The sequence below is a fragment of the Osmerus eperlanus genome, chromosome 1, assembly GCF_963692335.1.
Source record: "Osmerus eperlanus chromosome 1, fOsmEpe2.1, whole genome shotgun sequence".
Classification (NCBI taxonomy): Eukaryota; Metazoa; Chordata; class Actinopteri; order Osmeriformes; family Osmeridae; genus Osmerus; species Osmerus eperlanus.
Window position 1 is genome coordinate 4538347 of NC_085018.1, and position 19990 is coordinate 4558336.

General features: G+C 38.7%; 2 protein-coding genes across 5 annotated transcripts; one reads left to right on the forward strand and one right to left on the reverse strand.

The window, feature by feature from the left end:
* Positions 1-997: 997 nt before the first annotated feature.
* helz2a (helicase with zinc finger 2a) lies at positions 998-16084 on the forward strand. Of its 4 annotated transcripts, none has more exons than XM_062454011.1 (20): positions 998-2262; positions 3334-4345; positions 4647-4830; positions 4949-5056; positions 5370-5887; positions 5980-6624; positions 6940-7732; positions 7870-7945; positions 8112-11604; positions 11706-11788; positions 11990-12133; positions 12242-12403; positions 12607-12751; positions 12926-13042; positions 13157-13346; positions 14254-14388; positions 14611-14823; positions 14910-15066; positions 15363-15530; positions 15767-16084. In XM_062454011.1, the coding sequence occupies exons 2-20, from the start codon at positions 3348-3350 to the stop codon at positions 15910-15912; spliced, it is 8475 nt and encodes a 2824-aa protein (XP_062309995.1). In that variant the 5' UTR covers positions 998-2262; positions 3334-3347; the 3' UTR covers positions 15913-16084. The 4 variants fall into 4 exon arrangements, with proteins under 4 accessions (XP_062309995.1, XP_062309987.1, XP_062310003.1 ...); XM_062454003.1 differs by having other exon boundaries at positions 998-2258; XM_062453996.1 differs by lacking the exon at positions 998-2262 and having other exon boundaries at positions 3204-4345.
* A 185-nt stretch (positions 16085-16269) lies between these two features.
* Positions 16270-17376, reverse strand: LOC134014848 (proenkephalin-B-like). The gene is made up of 2 exons (XM_062454063.1): positions 17226-17376; positions 16270-17017 (listed from the first exon to the last, which is right to left on the reverse strand). The coding sequence occupies exons 1-2, from the start codon at positions 17358-17360 to the stop codon at positions 16403-16405; spliced, it is 750 nt and encodes a 249-aa protein (XP_062310047.1). The 5' UTR covers positions 17361-17376; the 3' UTR covers positions 16270-16402.
* Between the last annotated feature and the right edge of the window lie 2614 nt (positions 17377-19990).

Below are 19990 nucleotides of genomic sequence, written 5' to 3' on the forward strand. Positions count from 1 at the left end.
ATTCACAAATAGGTACTGCACCTCTGTGCGGTGGCACGGCGACACGCACGCTCAATTCACATTTCATAGCAACATCAAGGGGCTCCACATACGTACACGCAGCAGTCTCATACATTTATCTCGTCTGGTATGTGGTTTTGTGTCGGGGAATGCGTTGGCTGCTCTCTGCTCGAATGTCGAGACGGTGTCTCCGTTGGGTGCGGCAGAGAGTCGCTGCGAGCAGAACCATCATGCCAAAACATGTATTGTGTGTAATAAAATATCAAGTAATCACTACTACTGAGTCCTCCGAGGAGACTCCGAGACATCACTCCGCGTCAGTAGCATCTCGTCATATCACGCAGTCGGGGCACACCCAGAGCCATAAAAAGATTTTTATATGGCTCTGATTCCATACTTCAACACGGAGGCTCCACGTTTTCCCTGAAGTCCTGCACCGAGTCTTGTATAGTTTTCGAAGAAGCACGTGATTGATGACAAACATGCATTATAAAACAGTCTGACTCGTTTTGAGTTTCGGGTTGTAGATTATGGTTAGCGTACATTTCCTGTTGCAACAATTTAATTAAAATGACACAAAATCGTTAACACAAAATAATAAATCTAAATTGTAAAACATATTTTGTATTCTATGAATATGGAGAACACTTTTTTATATTAAACACTTTTATGATTGACTTTTATGAATCATTTTTAAAAGACACTTTTTCTAAAGAAACTTAATATATATTAAAGAAACTTGGGTTCATCAAAGATTTATTAACTAAGTAGCAACTAGCAAACGCGGTCAACATGTGCCTTCAGTTTGGTGTGTGTGTCTTCTACTAAAGAACCTGCTGCCATGTCGTCAAGATTGTAGGCCTGCAGATCACAGGAACATTTTTTTAAAAGCTAGTCGTTGCTGCCCTCTGGTGTTCGCAAGTTATAACACCCCCAATAGTTTCACATTTCCCCCCCTCTCTCTCTTTTTCACTTGTGCCAGTATGCATAATACGGCCGATCAAACAAATGAGTAAATGGCTCGTTATACCGTTTGTGTTATATGGATATTCCGTAATTCCAAAATGAAACAAAACAACGGAAACCAAGCCTTTCCCCATAATCTGGCTCTGACATCCAAAATGGACAAAACGATATTACGAGGCTATTTTTCATTTTTTGCAGATACCAGCATAAAGGATATGGAATAATCAAACAAACGAGTAAATGGCTCGTAATAACATTTGTGTTATATGGTTATTCCGTTATTCCAAAATAAAACAAAACAACGGATACCACGCATTTCCCCATCATCTGGTTCTGACTTCCGAAATGGACAAATCGATATTACGAGCCTATTTTTTATCTTTTGCAGATATCAGCATAAAGGATATGGAATAATCAAAACAACGATTAATGGCTCGTTATACCATTTGTGTTATATGGTTATTTCATTATTCCCCAAAAAACGAAACAACCAAAAACAAGCCGTTATACTTAAATGTGTGTTTGAGTTACTAAAGTGACAAAACGATACGGTCCTATTTTGCGTTTGTCAACACGGGTTGCAAAATAGAAAAACCAATGACCACAAGGTACACGGACCCGTTTGAATGGCACTGCTTGCTCACCAGAAACTATGCATACATACATTTCTTAATGTAGCCTATACATAAAACTAGGTATTTGAAATACCTAGCACAGTCATTATTAACAAGTTGGGAACCAGCAACCAGATTAACAAACCAGTCTTGGATAAAAGTGTATAGGCTAGGTATTAGGCCTACATTATATGAACAATTCAAGTGACCAACAAGCTACAATGTTGGCCAAAACCTTACTAAAACACAATCATGTTTCTTTAAATAACACTCACAGAGAAATAATTATATGGGTATGTTGATTATTTTATTGAACATTTAGGTTGTATGATCGTTTTCCCAATTTTACTTCCGTGCTTGCCTACGCAGTTGCATGTGAGCGAATTGTTATGACATCACCATGTTGCCTAGTGAGGCTTCCTGAATGGTTACGTTCTCAGATTTCAGGCCCATGCTCATGAAAATTGAAACTAAGTTTCAAAGTTTCATTTCTTCAGAAGCCAAAATTGAGTCAAAGCAAGTGCAGTGCCAGGGAGGGGCAGATAGATCTGTGTTCAATAAATAGCCTACAGCCGGAACACTTGCTTATACTTGTGGTTATAGAAAGCTTCTGGTTTCAGGGGCTTTGATCCAAGGAGATCACAACACCTCAACAGTGGCTCCAATTCCAAAAGCAAAGCAAGTATAATTCATTATTATTTGACTTTATCCTGCTGTTTATAACTGTTGTGTTTAATTGATTAAGTAATACTATAAGTTATATCCATATTTATTGGATAAGCACAAGACTTGTAAAATCCTTGACAAAGAATATATTGTGTGATACTTTCATGAATATTGTAACTATGATCACTCTTGCCCTTGACTGTAACAATATAAAAAAAAATATGACGATTGACTACCCACACTTTCAAGATAAAGTGGAAGTTGGGGTGTTTTCACATATCTCTTTAAACAAACCAAACTCAGTCCGCTTAAAGTGGACCAACAGAGAAGGGACTCAGTTCTTTTTGCATTCACATTGTCAGTTCATTTGAATGGTACACTTCAGCTCTGATGGGGCCTCAGTCCTTCTTCTGTTCACATTATCTGGAGTTCAGACCTTTACTGCTTTGGATTAAGGGTCGTTTTCACTTGAACTTTCTAATTTCATCACGTTTCTCATGTTATACGTTTTTGTGCATGGTAGACAGTTGCCGTTTTATGTGTTCTACCTTTACTTGCATATCTGGAGAAGTGCAGTAGGTTCCTCCTCAGACCAAACTACTCCTCGTCCACTAGTATTACTAGCGTTACCAGTTTCCATGGCTCCGTGTTTGTTTCTTCAAACGTCCCAGTTTATAGTGTGATCTGTCTACGGCAAGCGTAGAGGGATAAAATACAATGGCAAAGGGCGAAGCAAACCTGAAATGCTTTGTGCTCACAATTCTCAGGTTAAGTGAACCACAATGCAGACTTGAAGCGAACTGTACTCAGACCACCTCCAGTGGAGGTCTGAGTACAGTTAGTTTCAGTGGGGTCTGAGTCATTTTTGAGTGTTCACATATGCACAAAAAATGCTGGCTAATTGATCTTTTAGTTAATTTGGAAGGCTGAAAGGGACCAAGTGTGAAAACACCCGTAATGTTCCTGACTTTGATATTTGTGTAAAAGCTCACATTCTGTTCAGAAATCACAGTGGTAATCTTTGTGGATGGGAGGTTGAACTCTAAAACACTGATGAATATATTTTTTTGTTTGTTCTTTACTTCAGAAACATCCATTGCAATGGCTGCACACCAACCCAATGTCCACACCACACTCATCAGTACTTTACTTCAGAAGCATGACTTTTACATCGGCTGTGGCTTGTGCTGCAAACAGGAAATAACCGTCAGTTTTGACCAGCATCACTGTCACAGAGATATGCTCTTTGCCAAGGAGAGGGAGGGATATCATGTATGGAGGCGTGTATCTGATCTCCCTTCATTTCCCAACCCAGAGAAGTACTTTGTGTGCAAAGGTTACAAGGAAGGAAGTGGGTGTGACTTGCACGGTCAGCGCTGCACTTTTGCCAAAAGCTCAGTGGAAGCAGTAGTGTGGAACTTTCTAAAGCAGAACGGGTTCAGTTATTCTGACCTCATCAGCTTGATAAGAAAAGAAAAAGGATTCCCACTTGAACCGACAATCCATGCCAACCACCAGAGACTCAAAGAACAAATCCAAAGTCAGTTCCCTGGTAAATTTATACAAGTTTGTGAAACCTGTTTCCACAGCAAACGGCAGAGGGCTGTGTTGAAGGGCAGCACCATAACATGCTCTTACACCCAGCCCCTCAAACATCGTTGGGAGCCAACAATGGTTCTTCATAATGGTAACATATTTACAGAGCTTAGGCCTAAACCCAATAAGAGTGTCAGCAAATGGTGGCCCTGTAAGTATGCTGAGAAGGGAGAGCAATGCGTACATGGAGCACAATGCTGCTGGTTTGCACATAGCAAGCTGGAGATTATTGTGTGGAGTGCTGAGAGCCAGGGGTTTGACCGCTCAGAGCTGCTTACTGCTGTCAGGCAACAGGGGCCCAAGGCACCTGTCTCTTCATCCCAGAAAAGGCAGTACAATTGCAATGCTTGTGAAAAACAGTTCTACTCAAGAGGAGACTTAATGAATCATTGTAACGATTTAAGTCACAGCACACGAATGGAAGAGCTGAATTCTGTTGGAATGGGGAAATGGAAACATAGAGATCCACCACAAACAAATAAAACCTACAGATTATGTGAAAGGTATGTGAAAGACAAAGTATATTTTGGGTACCGGTATATACTGTCTCCTCAGACGTAGAAAAGGGTGGCCTTACCCATTAGAGATGTAGAAGGACAGGGAGATATGCACCTCATTTCAGGATACGCATGTGCAGCTGTCACAGGCACTAATGGAATTTAGTAGCTTGTTATTACATTATCCCAGACAAACAGAGCTCCTTTTTGTTGTTTTAATACTTCAGTTGGGTAAAGCATTGCACGTTTTCAAAGTTTATGTTTTGGTATGTGAAACCCTTTGGCTATTTGGACTGATTTTCTAAAGGGCCTCTACATGTGAGCTTGGAAGCAATTGTGTGGACGCACACTCACAGGAGGAACTCAGAGAATGGCATGTGCGAGACAAGATGAAGCGAAAGACGGTTTCTGCTGCCGAAGATCAGGGTGTACTTTCATACCAGGACAGTCTGCTGAGAGAATACCGGGACAGCATGGCCTTAGATCTTATTGTATGTTTAGATTGATTTAAATACAGTATATACATATATACCATTTTAATATAGAAGTATATTATATTTGTATTTGTAACATTTGGTCCATTTCATTTTACTTTTACCTACTCTGTAGATGTCAGAAACATTGCCTGGAACTACTGTTGAATGTGACAAAGACTTGGTGATCTTTGGTCATGCAGAAAACAAGACTCTGGAATGGAAGTTCAAAATACAATCCAAGGTAAGTAAGTTAAACCATTAAGCTTTTATACAGATCTTCAAATGTACTTTAGATGTGTGAGCATGCTTTGGAACATTTTAACAAGATGTTACTAACAGATGGTTAGTAAATATGGGATCTGTCGATTGGGATTTCTGTCACAATTATTTGAGATGGGACAATAATCATTCTCAGTTTACCTGTTCAGTACAATACTTTCATAGAAGTTGCAGGTTAAGCTTCTTTAAATAGTTACATATATTTGTTTGGTTTGATTTTCCAATTTGTTTTTACAGAGACTTTACCAATTTACCAAAGTTTTGTTTTTTTACAGAGACCCATTATGGAGGTTGCCTTGTTGAAGCAATTGCCTGAAGCCCTTTTCTCTTTAGATAATAAAAATCCTGAATTGTGCACATACGCCTCAGGCCAACAGTTCTACAACACAGACACCATGACCTATGACATCACTGTGACCTTCAAGTCAAGCAACCCAGGTCCTTATGAACAATGGTTGGTGTGTGACCTTGACATGAGACCAGTGCTCCTGCAGAAGCTCAAGGTAAGAGTGGGAAAAATGTCTGACCCTCAGCTAATGGAGCTACCAGAGAGCCACGGCCATCCTTGTCAAGAGTGTGAACGCTGGCATGGAGGAAATAGGGAGATCATTCCATGTCTATACAAAACAGATGCACAGGAAGAGCTGCTAAAAGAGTTCAAACCACCACAGATGAGCTTACAGTTTAATTCACCTGAAGATATCAGCACCCCTATGAATCACCTCAATTACAAAGACAGAATGCACAATTTCTTGTACAATGAAGAGCATGCAGAGGATTCCATAGTGGCAAGGTGATGAAACTATGTCTTTCAAAATATATTTTATTAGTTCCGAATTCATTTTTAAAGCAACAACTAAGTCTTTGCTTTGTCCTGTATTCTAGGCTGAGTGTTCAAGGTAAAATTACTTTGTCAACCACCTTGGATGATTCTCTTTTTGGGATGAAGATTGCCCCACAGGGTGAACTATTTGGTGCCATTTCAGTGCCTTATACCCTTACCCCTGATACACCAGAGGGTGCAGTCCTTAAACATGATGTACAGTCAGCACTCATTGCACCAATACAATCCAACAAACAAAGTACCAAGGTGTATGAGGCCATCATCCTCAGAGACACCACCATTGGGAACCAAATGCACTTTAAACTTTCCAATACATGCTGCTCTGAGCTTTCTCTTCAAAGCAATAATGTATGTGAAATGGAGATACAGTTTAGGCTTAACCGTCTCAAATTTTGTGAAATGCACAAAGCAGTAGATCTTCTTCCAGACATGGATAGAGTGTTACCAGACCTCAACAACACCAGTGTCTTACTGGGCACAAAAGAATATGAAGGACTAGGACTCAATTCAAAGCAGCAAGTGGCAATGAACATTATTGTTGGAGAAGCATGTGAAAGAGGAACTGAAGTTCCATTTCTTATATATGGACCGTTTGGAACAGGAAAAACATTCACTCTTGCTACAGCAACCAAGGAGCTGGTTAAGAAACCTACCAACAGGGTATTGATCTGCACCCACACAAACAGGTAATTCAGATTTCTAGACAGATGCCGATTAGATAGATATTTATCAATTGAAAGCATAGAAATGTGTTTCAGATAAACTGAGCACTCTCATTTCAGATTTAACCTGTGTGATATTTAAGGTTTATTATGATACACTTAGACAGTTGATTGCATACTTTCTGGATGAAATGTAAACAATTATTAGGAATGTATTTCTTACAAAAATATTTAGTATGTTATTTCTTAAATGTATTTAAACCTCAACATCAACACGACTGGAGATAGGAGAATGTAGGGTGCAAGTAAAAAAAAACTGATACTCTGTTATTTCCCCAGTTCTGCAGATTTGTACGTGAAAAATCATTTCCATAGCTCTGTCAACTCTGGCCGTTTTGAAGTTAAACCTCTTAGAATAAAGGCTGAAGAAGCATCTGTGAAATCCACTGACAAAGTAACTTTGCAGTATTGCCATCTCTCTGAAGACAAGCAATCCTTCTCTTTCCCTGATGAAGAATTATTAGCCTCCCATAGAGTGGTCATAACAACCACGGCAATGGCAAGACACCTCCATGATCTGAAGCTCCCGATTGGCTACTTCACTCACATCCTTATTGACGAAGCTTCTCAGATGTTGGAATGCGAGGCCCTGATGCCCCTTGGTCTGGCGGGGCCGAACACCCGTGTGGTTTTAGCTGGAGATCACATGCAAATGGGACCAAAACTGTTCTCGGTAGATGTTCACCAACGCTCCAATCACACTCTACTGAACCGACTGTTCCACTACTATCAAGGTCATTATAGTGACGCAGCTTCTAAAAGCAGAATCATTTTCAATGAAAACTATCGCTCAACAAAGGAAATTGTGGAATTTGTGTCCACTCACTTCTATGTTGGCAAGAGTGATGTCATCAAAGCTGTCGGAAATGTTCCATCGCATCCAAGTGGCCATTCCCTGAAGTTCCATCATGTCAGAGGAGAATGCGAGTTGGACACCACATCAATGTCCTGGTTTAATGTGGAAGAAGTGGAAAAGGTGGTTGAAATAGTGGAAGATCTTCTCAGAGACTGGCCATCCACCTGGGAACCTTCGGATCCAAGCTCTATTTGTGTTCTATCAGAAGGACACCAGGTACATTTTTAGTTTTTCTCACATCCCAAAATGTTGTATTTGACCTACAGATCTTATGAAAGATTGTTATAAGTAAAAGGATATTGCCTTATATGTGCATGTGATGTTATTGTTCAATGTGTTCACAATGTACTTAGGTTTTGCTGATAAGAAACCAGCTTCGGAAAAGACATCTTCATGCAGTGACTGTGGAGAATATAGCAAATGTTCAAGGTACTGAAAAAACTTTGCTTTGGGTGTACAATTTTCACAAAACAGAATTTGAATTGATCCCAAAACATGCAATACATTTTGATATAATTTTGATATACTGTGATATACTTTTATGAAGGAACCTTATTGTTGAAGAAATTGATATGTTATTCAAACTTCTTGACAGGCAAACAGTTCAGGGTCATAATAATGTCAGCCATTCAGACCGGAGACAGTCTTCGTACCCTTGACACAGCTGGTCTAGATGTATTGAATGATGCCCGGGTATTGAACACAACCATCACCAGGGCTCAATCCCAGGTTGTTGTCGTTGGGGATGCTGCTGCTCTCTGCTACTTTGGAAAAAGCTCAAGGTTTTGGGAAAGCTACATACATTACTGCATCAACAAACAAAGTGCACACCCTCAATTTCTTACAAAAGACTTCTTAAAGCAAGAGGTCAGAGAGATTTCTCGATTCAGCAAACAGGATAAAGAGGACAACAGTGACAGTGAATCATCCACATCTGAGATACCTGACATTGAAGACCCAATACTGAAAGAGCTTCTTGATGAAGATAAAGATGTCAGGGTAGATGTAACAGCTGAGGGTCTGTTAGATGTCCTTTGGGGAAAGGACAATGTAGAAAAAGTTAACAGACATGAAGGGGAAACAAAACAGGAAAACTATCCTCTGGAACCTGTGTCATTACAGAGGGATCCAAGTAACTACAAACACTGCACTTTGATTATGGAACAGTTTGACTCTGGATACGCCATACCTCTAGATGAGCCTTCCTCTCGGATTTATATTAAAGGAAGAAAAAATGTGGCACATTCTTTCCCCGGAGATCAGGTCCATGTGGAGATTTTTAACAATGGAAGCCATCCTCCTGAAGGAAGAGTTTTAAGTGTAGTGAATGCAGACTATGGTTCAAAGACTTTTGTCTGTACAGTTGATAACTATGATCCCCAGGTGATGACACCTATCAACAACTGCATCTCTAAGATTTACACACCATTTTGGAAGGACAAGCCAAACCACATTGCAGTGCGTACATTTGAAGGTCAGCATTTGAAAGTGGAGAGGTTTGAGAAGATAAATGAAGAATTGAAAAGAAACAAGCTATTTGTTGTCCAAGTCTTAAAGTGGCGAGATCAATTTCGATACCCCTTAGGAGTAGTTGTGAAAGTCCTCCCAAGAGTAACATCCTTAGATGCAGGACTCGAAGTTCTGGATATAGAGTATAAATTACAACGAGTGCTTCCATCATCTATTGAAAAGGATGCCCAAATATTCAAGGATTTGAAAGCCGATGTAGAAAATCGAATGGATTGTCGTGAATTTATCACCTTTACAATTGACCCTGCACACTCTGAGGATCTAGATGATGCCATAAGTGTGAGAGATTTAGGCAAACACTACGAAATCGGAGTTCACATAGCTGATGTTGCAAGCTTTGTGGCAAAGGACTGCTCAATAGACAAATATGCAAGACAGAACGGAACAACGTTTTATCCCCCTACGAAAGAGCCTTTCTACATGTTCCCAAAAGGTTTGAGCACCAACAATTTCAGTCTACTACCTGACTTTGAACGAAATGTCATATCATTGATGGTTAAAATTGACAAGAGCACTAATTCCATCAAAGATAGTAGGTTTGCCCTCTCAGTGATACGCTCGGACAAGAAGTTGTCATATGAAGAAGCTGAAAACATTCTCCAAAACTCGACCCAAGGATTAAATACTTTGGAGGGCTGCCTCAACATTGCATATACATTTTCTGAAGTTCACAGAAAGGCTAGGAAACAGGATGACTGGTACTATAAGACACCAGATGAAGATGTAGTCATTGGAAGGAGGCAGTCTCACAAGATGGTGGAAGAACTCATGGTCATGTACAACCATGCTGTCACAGTTTATTTGCTCAGTAATGCAGAAACAGCAAGCTGCACCCCAGTCAGATGCCAAGAAAAACCCAACACTGAGCAGCTTCGCAATTTAAAGGTGAAATTTGATTCAATTATCCCATTGTCCATTCATTTTACTCATTGTATGGTGGGGGTTGCCAACATTGACCAAAACCACAAGATGGATCGGGCTGTGATTAATGAAACTCTTCAAGACTTGCCACAAAACACAGACCTCTCAAATACCTTTTCTGTACTAACCTCTGTCATTAAGTGTCTGGATTTGGCCTGCGAAGACATGGATATCCATAGAATTGTGGACCTACTTGCAACCGATGACATTTATCCCCAGCTACAGCCTTTGGTGTATGAGTTCAGGAAGTCCATTCATAAGGCACATGTTCTACGGTCAAACACATCTCACCTGTCTCGAATTGGGCATTATGACCTTCAGCTGGACAGCTACACATGGGCCTCCTCACCTATTCGTCGATATGTGGACATTGTTGTACAAAGACTTCTTCACTCAGTTGTGGACAGGAAAGCTGTTGAATACACTCCTCATGAAATTGATCAGTCATGTCTAAGCTTCTCTGACCTGTCTGACCAACAGAAAAAGTATGAGAGGAAAGCACACCCTTTAAGTCTTGCATCGCAGCTTAATGTAAAAAGTGCAAGGATGATTGCCTTTGTCATTGATGTCTCCCCAGCAGGAAAAAGTTTAAAGCTATCATTTCCATTGAACCGACAGTCTTTGCCAAATTTGGTCCCAATACTGTACAGGGATATGCAATTGGCAGACCAACCAGAGTACATCAAGGAAGACAACTCTGTGTTATTAAAATGGGTGAGACGAGTTTATTCCTTCACAAATGAAAACATCCGCACAGAACTGCAACATCAGCGGGTTAGTCAATCAGTCATGGCAGTTCCAACCAAGCTGTGGAAACGTATCACGTTAGCGCTCAAGGATGAAAATTGGGACGCTATGCTTCAAGGCATCAAAATGATCAGATCAACTGACAACGATGACTTACAAGAAATACCCCACCACAGTCTGACTAAAGATAGGACCAGTCTCAATCCAGATCACTTTGTTGAACTATCGTTGAGATTGAAGCCTGGTGAGACTGTGGAGGTGCAATTGGGAACAGACACTGAGAGGGGACTGTTGGTGCCAGTTGTTCAAATGCTGATTGTTTGTGACAAGTTCGAGATCTGCTTGGAGCACACCAAAAACCCAACCCAGTGTTTTTCCAAATATGCACTCCATTCATCTTCACAAACGTATGACACATACATGGACTATCAGAAAATATGGAAACCATTGTGTGAGATGGAATCAGCCTCCAACGCTGTTGTCGAAAATGACAGCATTGTCATAGACAACGTGCAGTTAACATGGAAGCAAATCCCAGGAGCCAAAAAGCTCTGCGGATCTTTCCAGATGCCACTTGACAAGGTGGAACTGTGGACCATCAAGTGTAATTTGAAACAATGTTTACTCTGTATTCGCTTGAGAGACCAGAATTTGGGAAACAAGGGTACTCAGAATCATCAGAATGTTGACCTCATGAATATCCCATCTATCATATGGGTTGCTCATGGAGTAACCACCAAGGTTACTGATGAGGAGAAAGCCAAAGATCTTACCTACATCCAGATCGACTTCCGGATTAACCACATGTCCATGGACAGAATTCCTGATAGTATATACTGGAAGGATTCCAAATTCACAGTGGAATTGATCCCCAAACTGCTACCAGATGTGTGAGTTATCTGACTTGTTCAGAGTTTTTCTCTCCAACATACTGTAGATGGAGGTATGCAGTAGAAGTAGAATACATTTTTGGTTTGTGTGTTACCTGTAGCCGCAAGGAGGACGCAGTCACTCACCTTACTGAGGCTAATCACCTTGTGAAGGCCATCGCTCTTGGCAAGAAGACCAACTCTGGTAGTTATGCCTTGTAAATGCACTCTACAGAACACAACTCAAAAGCCACTGTTGCTAGTATATAGCAGTGTTTGCAACTATAATTATTTGTGCTCAATAATCATGCTTATAATTTCACCCCCAAAAACACTCCAAGCAAAGCATGTTTGTAATGTGTTTGTATCCATTTAAGTTTACTTTCAATTTTTTGGGGTCCAATAGTATCTGTTACAGCATTCCGGATACCAGTCACTTTTGAGATTACAGAGCAGCTTGCTGTTAAGTTTCCAGAACTGAACCCCAGTCAAGTCACGGCTATACGAGAAGCCCTCAAAAAACAGTTTACTCTTATTCAGGGACCTCCAGGTAACTCAATGTCAACTGTAGAATAACCATTTCTAAATCTATGGTCATTAAATGTAAAGAAAGTAATAGCATATACAGTAATGATAGTAATATATACTCTCTTTTAAGGTACCGGAAAAACTATTGTTGGAGTTCACCTCGCTTATTGGTTTTTCAAGCTAAACCAATATACCCCAACCCATGAATTAACAACTACTGATGACAGCTCTCCACCACGGAGATGCATTCTGTATTGCGGGCCATCTAATAAATCTGTGGATGTTGTGGCTGGTAAGTCACTTTATTTAATCTTACTTTTTCAGATTCAGAATGAGAAAATTGATTTACACATAGCACATACACATGCATTATTCCACATACATGGGTGGTTTGGTGATTAAATAATATAATTTAGTTCTCTGTATATGGACAAACATTTACCCAAATGTGTTGCAATATCTGAGCTCACAATTGTCAAATAATTTGCCTGACAGGTCAACTTCTAAAACTGAAGGATGTTCTGAAGCCACTCCGTGTTTATAGCGATCAGATGGAAATGTTAGAGTTTCCGTATCCAGGCAGCAACCTGAAGCTGTCTCGCAGATCTGTAAGGGAGGGGAAACCCAACAAAGAACTAAGGTGTCAATTTTCTTTTATAAAATTTTCTTTTATAATAAATTACGTACTCTGACAACTGGAGGTTATGAATGCACTAATGCTATATAAACACAATTTTCCCGTCATTTAACCCTCAAATATTTACTTTCATGTACTTCAATGTGGTTAATCATGCTTTTGTGTATTTTATTACAGTCCCATCACATTGCATCATCTTATTCGAAAACCAGAAAATCCTTTCTCTTGTGAAATACTGTCTTTTGATGAAAGAATTTCTAAGGAAGAGAACCTCTCAGATGAAGAGATTAAAAGGTATTGACATCTTAATAGTCATCTCTAACATAATTGCCTGATATACGATGCATCATAGAAATTATGTCAAATATCTTGCCCTGACACTTTGATATATTCTCATTCTTATTACAGCTACCAAAAACTCTTGAGCAAAGCTCGGAAACATGAGTTGATGTTACATGATGTTATCCTTTGCACTTGTACTGCAGCATCAAATCCCAACTTCGCTAAGCTGCACATTGAGCAAATCATCATTGATGAGTGTGCCATGGCAACTGAGCCTGAATCTTTTATCCCTCTTGTCACCCACAAGCCGGAAAAGGTAACTTATAGGGGAACACTTTACATTAAGGTTACATTAACTACCATGTAACTACAAAGCAATAACTATAGTCAAACATTGGAGATAGTATGTAATTGAATGGTATTCATTGTTAGTGGGATATGTTATCACAAAAGTGTAGGCACAGTATGAAGGAATGGTGTGACGGGTAAGTGAATGTTGTAGAGGGGCAGTCGATGGTTGTGTTGCCAAAACAAGATCAATGTTAACTTCAACTCACTCCTGGAAAGCCCATCCTCTCCCATACCAAGTTTGATATGTTTACTAACTTCTGTATTACATTAGTAACTATTATGAACCGTAATGTAGTGTAACTACATACCAGGTGCTACAGCCCTACAATGTTGTTACTGTAAGTGTTGCAATGTTGTTCCATGGTAGTTAATGTGAACTTTATGTAAAGTCCCACTAATAACATTCAGATACTGATCATTCTTAACATTTTGATTTGGATAAGCAATCATCTTAAACCTTCATTTATCAGGTTTCACGAACCAACCACAATTAACAAAAAATGTGTCCGAAATGATCTCCAATGACTTATATGAGTTCTGTTTTCTTAACCCTTGTGTTATCTTCGGGTCATTCTGACCCATCAGTCCTTGTGACCCACCGTCGTATTGCGACAACTTTACTGCATACAAAAACAAAGTGAAGCATTTTCTTTTAACCATCGGGCTGTCTCAGACCCCCCACATCGCGAAGGTTAAAAGAAAATTAAACAAATTTGGTTTTGTATTGGGTAAAATTGGGTAAACACAACGATGGTTCGTTGTGAACCTTCGGGTCATGTGACCCGAAGGCAGCACAATTAAAACACCATTGCAACAGCCTTTTAGTTTTTACTGGTAATTTTTCTGTTAATCATAAACAATATCTCTTCCAGATTGTTCTTCTTGGAGACCACAAGCAGCTACAGCCCACCGTCCATTGTGATTTGGTGGCCAGACTTGGCATGAGGAAATCTTTGTTTGAACGATACATGGATAAGGCATTAATGCTTGATACCCAGTACAGAATGGTAAGAATGCAGTGATATACTCATATTTTTTACTAGTATGATTATTATTGATACTATGGGATCAGGAAAAATGTCTGTCCAATGTTAATGTGGTGTTTCAATGATACAGTATATTGTATGTTGATTTTTTATTAACAAATACTGTAGATTTTAATTAGCAAAATTTCCAGTTGAAAATATGAATCCTTATGTGTATGTCATTGCAAATGTATACCTTTCCAGCATGAGGGCATATGTGAGTTCCCCTCAAAGCAGTTCTATAATGGACGTCTCAAGACAAATGCCAAGCGGAGAGATAGCGTCCTGCTCAAGCAGTCGGCCATTTTTACACCTATCCTTTTTGGGCATGTTGCTGGAACAGAGATCAGCCTAGTGGTCTCCACTGAATGGGGGAATGAAAACTCCATGGCTAACATAGAGGAAGCTAAGCAAGCGGTAAACCAAAACTATCAGAGCATCTGTGTGTCACAAACTAATATGCATGCAATACTAATAGTGTGGTGTGAATATTTGGTTGGCAGGTTCACATTGCTTCACTACTCATCAATAAGGCACGGGTGCAGGTCAAAGACATAGCCATTCTTACACCATACAATGCCCAAGTGTCCAAAATCAACGAAACTCTGACAGAGAATGGTCTCTTGAATGTTAATGTGAGCACCATTACAAAAAGTCAAGGTAAGGTTAATTGCAAATAATGGTAATCTAGGGCTCACATTATGTTTGTACTAACCTATGATGTCACAATATGTTTGGCCAAACCCATGACAATCTATGATGCAATGCCATGTAAGTACATAGCAATTACTATGCTACTATACTGTTGCTATTACAGGTTTTATTCAATTGTATAAATAGTCCTTAATGTCAACTGAGATGACACTGCTACCCAAATCAACAAGCCAATAAATTCAAATGTTGATGAAGTGTAATAATTACACTATTAAAAGTGTAATCATTGTTTTTGACTTCAGGCAGTGAATGGCGTTATGTGATTTTGTCCACTGTACGCTCTTGTCCCGGGTCTGAGATTGACAAAAGCCCAACTAAAGCGTGGCTAACCAAGAGGCTTGGTTTCATCATGGATCCCAACCAAGTCAATGTGGCCATCACTCGAGCTAAAGAAGGACTGTGCATTATCGGTATGTTTTTATTAATCACTGTTCAGCTGTTCAGTGTTTGTCTTCTGATGGTTATAGTTTTTACATTTTAAATGCCTTGTCTATACCCTATCTGTTACTATACTTGGCGCTTAGTGCATACTGGGTATCAACATTAACATACCTAACATACCCTAAATGCACAAATAAAACATAGAATTAATATTTTAGTAGATGCATTGCTAGCTTACACTATTACACACATTTTCGCTCCACAGGTAATAAAGACCTTCTGTCGTGCAGCTGGCTGTGGAAGAATTTGCTGAGACACTACCATGAGAACGGCTGTGTTGTCGATCACGCCAAGGACATTCAGGTCCAAAATCCCGGAGCCAAACCCAAGTATTGCGCATCAGTCTTGTAAAGTTTTCACAAATGTATATAGACAAATATGTTGAATGTATGCCAAATCTATGAATCCATAAATATTATATATAAAATAATATAACCTACAGATTATTAAAAGAGGGGAAAAAATGTAACATTTCAACATTAATTTTTTGTCTTTTTAAGTTTATTAAAGTTTGTACATATATGTTTTGACTGTTGAAGATTTTTTCTTTTACTATTTTACATTAGTTTACTATTTTTATTCACGAAAGGGATCAAATAATATAATAAAAAAAACAACAATGTATTTCTTTATGCTGCATTATGACAATTTTCATTTACAAATAGGCTTACTAATAAAGTATATTACACACAGTAATTTATGTACTGAACATAAAGAAACTAAATACATAAACTGACGTATTTAAATGTTAATGGTGACATACTTGACCAGTGTGGGCTCTTATCATGAAGTGCAAAACCCAATAGATATCTTGCAGTGATGATTATTAAGTAAAGTAAGTTCAGGTGGTGACTTGCTGACTGAAGAGACAAGGTATTAGGTGTCCATTTGATCTACCATATATCTTGAAATGTCGTCTTAGAAACCCACCATACCTCTTCTGATTGTGCCACTTGATTCTTGGTAGAGTTCTCCGCAAAAAACCTCCATATCTTTTTTCTAAACTCCTTAGATGTATTTCTGCTGAAGAATCATTAATGTGTATTGGAGCGTATTGGCTCAAAATCCTCTGATACCAGTCATTCAAAACTGAATTGTTTAAGTAGACATCATTTTTCTCTGCAGACTGAACACTGTCCAGTGGAGTGTCTGCCTTGGACTCAGTGCATTTTCCCAATACCTTTGGTGTTTTTCCAGTTATGTCTGTGTCTTTTTCATTAACTTTTTTCCTAATATCGGAATTAATTTTGTAAATTTTCTTAAGGAATCCTCCATACCGCTTGACTATTGTACCAATCGATATTCCTTTGGATTCTGTATCTTCAGCATGTGTTGGTCCTTTCTCATTGTTGTTCGCTAATTCTTTCAACTCATAGGCTTGAACTGCTTCAGCACACTTATTTCTCTTTTGCTCACAGAGTGTCCGAAGTTTGCCCTCACACACCAAGGTACATACCTAATGAAAACAAATAAAATACAACAAACCACAATTAACAGTTGTTATGATTGTATATATGCAAAAAAATAACTCTAAAATAACCCCCAATAGATTATTTAAACATAAAAAAGGTGTTATCTTTGACCAAGATGTTCTGGTTATTAAACTTACACATTACTTTGAGAGGTAATTTTAAGTATGTGGACAGTTATCACAATAATCCTACCAGTTGGTTGAGGGTATTTGAATCTGACACGTCTTGAAGACAAGTAAAACACTGGGAGGAGCAATCTTCATACTGTGTTGAGAGTTGCAAACTGAGGGAAAGCAGTAGCAATACTAGCACAGGGTAGAACAGCATCGTAAATGTTCTCTCTTCTTTTCTTTGAAAACCTGAAAACAGAAAAACCCTTTGAATATAATAAATGTCTTTATTCAATTAAGTAGTTACAGTCAACTACTTAATTGTAGCTGTTAAGTGTAATAATTAATTTCTTACAAATAATGTTACATATATACATACAGTACAGTATTTGTAAGAAATTAATTATTACACTTAACAGCTACAGTATTTAAAAACGATTTACCTTCTCCGATGTATTAAGTGCTGTAGGTATTCTCTAGTGAGTATGTTTAAGTTTATGCAATTTCCTTCCTTCCTCTTAAAACGACTGTTCGACCCAAAAAGGATTTTGACTGGGACAGTTAGTGCTGCAGTTAATTTATAAACCTACATTATCAATTAGGTATGCATGAGGTCTGTCCTTTCAGCCAATAGGAACTCTCTTTAGGTCTCACATGATTCCTCCTCAATCTCTTTTGCTCCCTTACACACACACTCTTTCATATACACACTATTTGCAGTTCTTACTTTTTGTGCAGTTTTTACTTCTACTATTTCTACAAATGTTTTCTACGGTAAACTAGTTAACTACACTTGTTCCAGCTTGTGTTCCCGATTCAATGTTGAGCTAATAACTGTGTCTGTATGTTTGCATGCTTGCTATGGGGATTTTTTAACACTAGTTTTCTATTAAAATAGCCATTTAGCATTACAGACTAAACAAATGGGAGTTAACTTTTGCACCACTATTACACTGGCGATAAAGCCAGCAGATACACACTCCCACTGCCAAACGCTGCCCATGGTAAAAAAAAAAAACTCATATTTTCTCACACATTTGATTTCACAGCATTTTCAATTGATATTCTATGAATCGATGGGGATTTTTTTAAATCTAGACTGACATCTAATGAAGTCTGATCCATCCAGTACGCACTTCAGGGGTGATGTTATGTCTTCTAAGACATTACCATGCCATTCAATGGAAGCAGCAAAGGCCACTCATTCCTTGTTAGTTTGTTAACATATTAAAACTCATTTTTAAAATATCCCTTAAGTGGACTCTGGATACAATTCTTTTTTATGTACACTGCATAAAACCTCAATAATTGTGATTGGGTTAAGACATTACTGTAATACATAAGAAGTAGGTGATGGTACTGGGACCACAACAAGAAGCTTGGTGACACTTAAAGGCAGGGTAGGCAAGTTGCACAAAGCTAGCTATTTTAGCTTCTTTTTGACACTATAGAGTCAGTGTAGAGAGGCAGAGTGCGCGCAGGTTGGTAGGTAGACAGAAATGTAGCCCGTCCAATCAATAGTCAGGGTACCACTTAATGATTGGTCGTGTATATTACAGTATTGCGACCAGTGGCAAAAATCTGCTATCAACTTTGGGGGGGACAATTATATGACATTTTCTCAAGAGCGATTCCTGAGGGGGACACCAAAATTACTGCAGCACATTTAAAAAGCGCCATTTTGTCCATAATCAGCAAAACGCTTTCATTGCGTATTATTAATATTATTGAAATTACATAGTTATGTTTACAGTGATTTATTGGGGGGAGACAAATCATATTTTTCCCAGGATGGGGGGGGTCGTGTCCCCCTGTCCCCCCCGGGATTTCCGTCTATGATTGCGATGCCCACAGATGTCGGAATTATTTCATATTACCGTTAAACCTTTAGATATATTGGTTGCTATTAAGACGTGAAGTTACTTTCGGCAAATATGACAAAAAGTGCTTCTCAACAACATTGCCTACCCTGCCTTTAATACATAAGAAAGCGATGGTAATGAGAGATGGTAATGGCACCACAGTATCACCTTTATGAATAACATTATATTGTAATGTAAAGTAATGTATATTAGTGCATACAATACCAGCACAATATGTGAAAGGAAGATAGACTGACACAGCTGTCTGTGAGAAAAAGTTTTAACTCTCTGATTCCATCTGAAAACATAATCATGGTTCTTCCTGAAACTCAACTTTCCTATTGCTTTACATTTTCTTGAACAAAAAAGTTATTCTTTAAAGCCTGATAAACAGTGTTGACTAGAAGCTGTTAAAATCAAACATCAAAATAAGACTCTTTTCACTAAAAGACTTTCTGTTACTAGACACTTGTCACAGTGGAGGGCTTGGGACTGCTGTGTCAAAAATAGTTTGTTAATGAATGTCCTGGTCTTCCTGTACTGAACTGATTGCAAGTGGACTGTAGGCCTACTTGCCTTATACTTAGTCAATATTATTTGTGTTTGACAATTAATAACCTTTCTGTGAAATTGTGTATTTAAGTTTATTGAACATATTTATAGATAGCTTCTCAGTCTTGGTTAAATAAATGACCTGTTAGCTTATTAATGTTGCTGTTAAATCCAAAATCGTATTATAAAAATGTATTCGCTGCTATGTGACTACAATTACAAATATTTAATTTTTAAAAAGGGCACATATTTAGTGTGTAAGCACCACGTCAGTGTGTGATAAAGTACTGTATTACCACTGATGTGGTAACATCTCCTACGTGTGTTCCCACACGTGCATTCGGGACAGAATCGCCAGCACGTGAAGAAGCATGCTGAAGTGGAAAAACCATCTGGCACAACTGAGGGTGCCAAATCTTACAATCATACACAG

Bases quoted from the DNA above. Each gene is read 5' to 3' on its own strand.
- helz2a (XM_062453996.1), top strand. From the start codon at position 3,300: ATGAATATATTTTTTTGTTTGTTCTTTACTTCAGAAACATCCATTGCA. The intron at 4,346-4,646 runs GTATGTGAAAGA...GATTTTCTAAAG, and splicing joins ACCTACAGATTATGTGAAAG to GGCCTCTACATGTGAGCTTG. The intron at 14,389-14,610 runs GTAAGAATGCAG...ATACCTTTCCAG, and splicing joins TTGATACCCAGTACAGAATG to CATGAGGGCATATGTGAGTT.
- LOC134014848 (XM_062454063.1), bottom strand. From the start codon at position 17,360: ATGCTGTTCTACCCTGTGCTAGTATTGCTACTGCTTTCCCTCAGTTTG. The intron at 17,018-17,225 runs GTAGGATTATTG...TGTTTTCATTAG, and splicing joins CAAATACCCTCAACCAACTG to GTATGTACCTTGGTGTGTGA.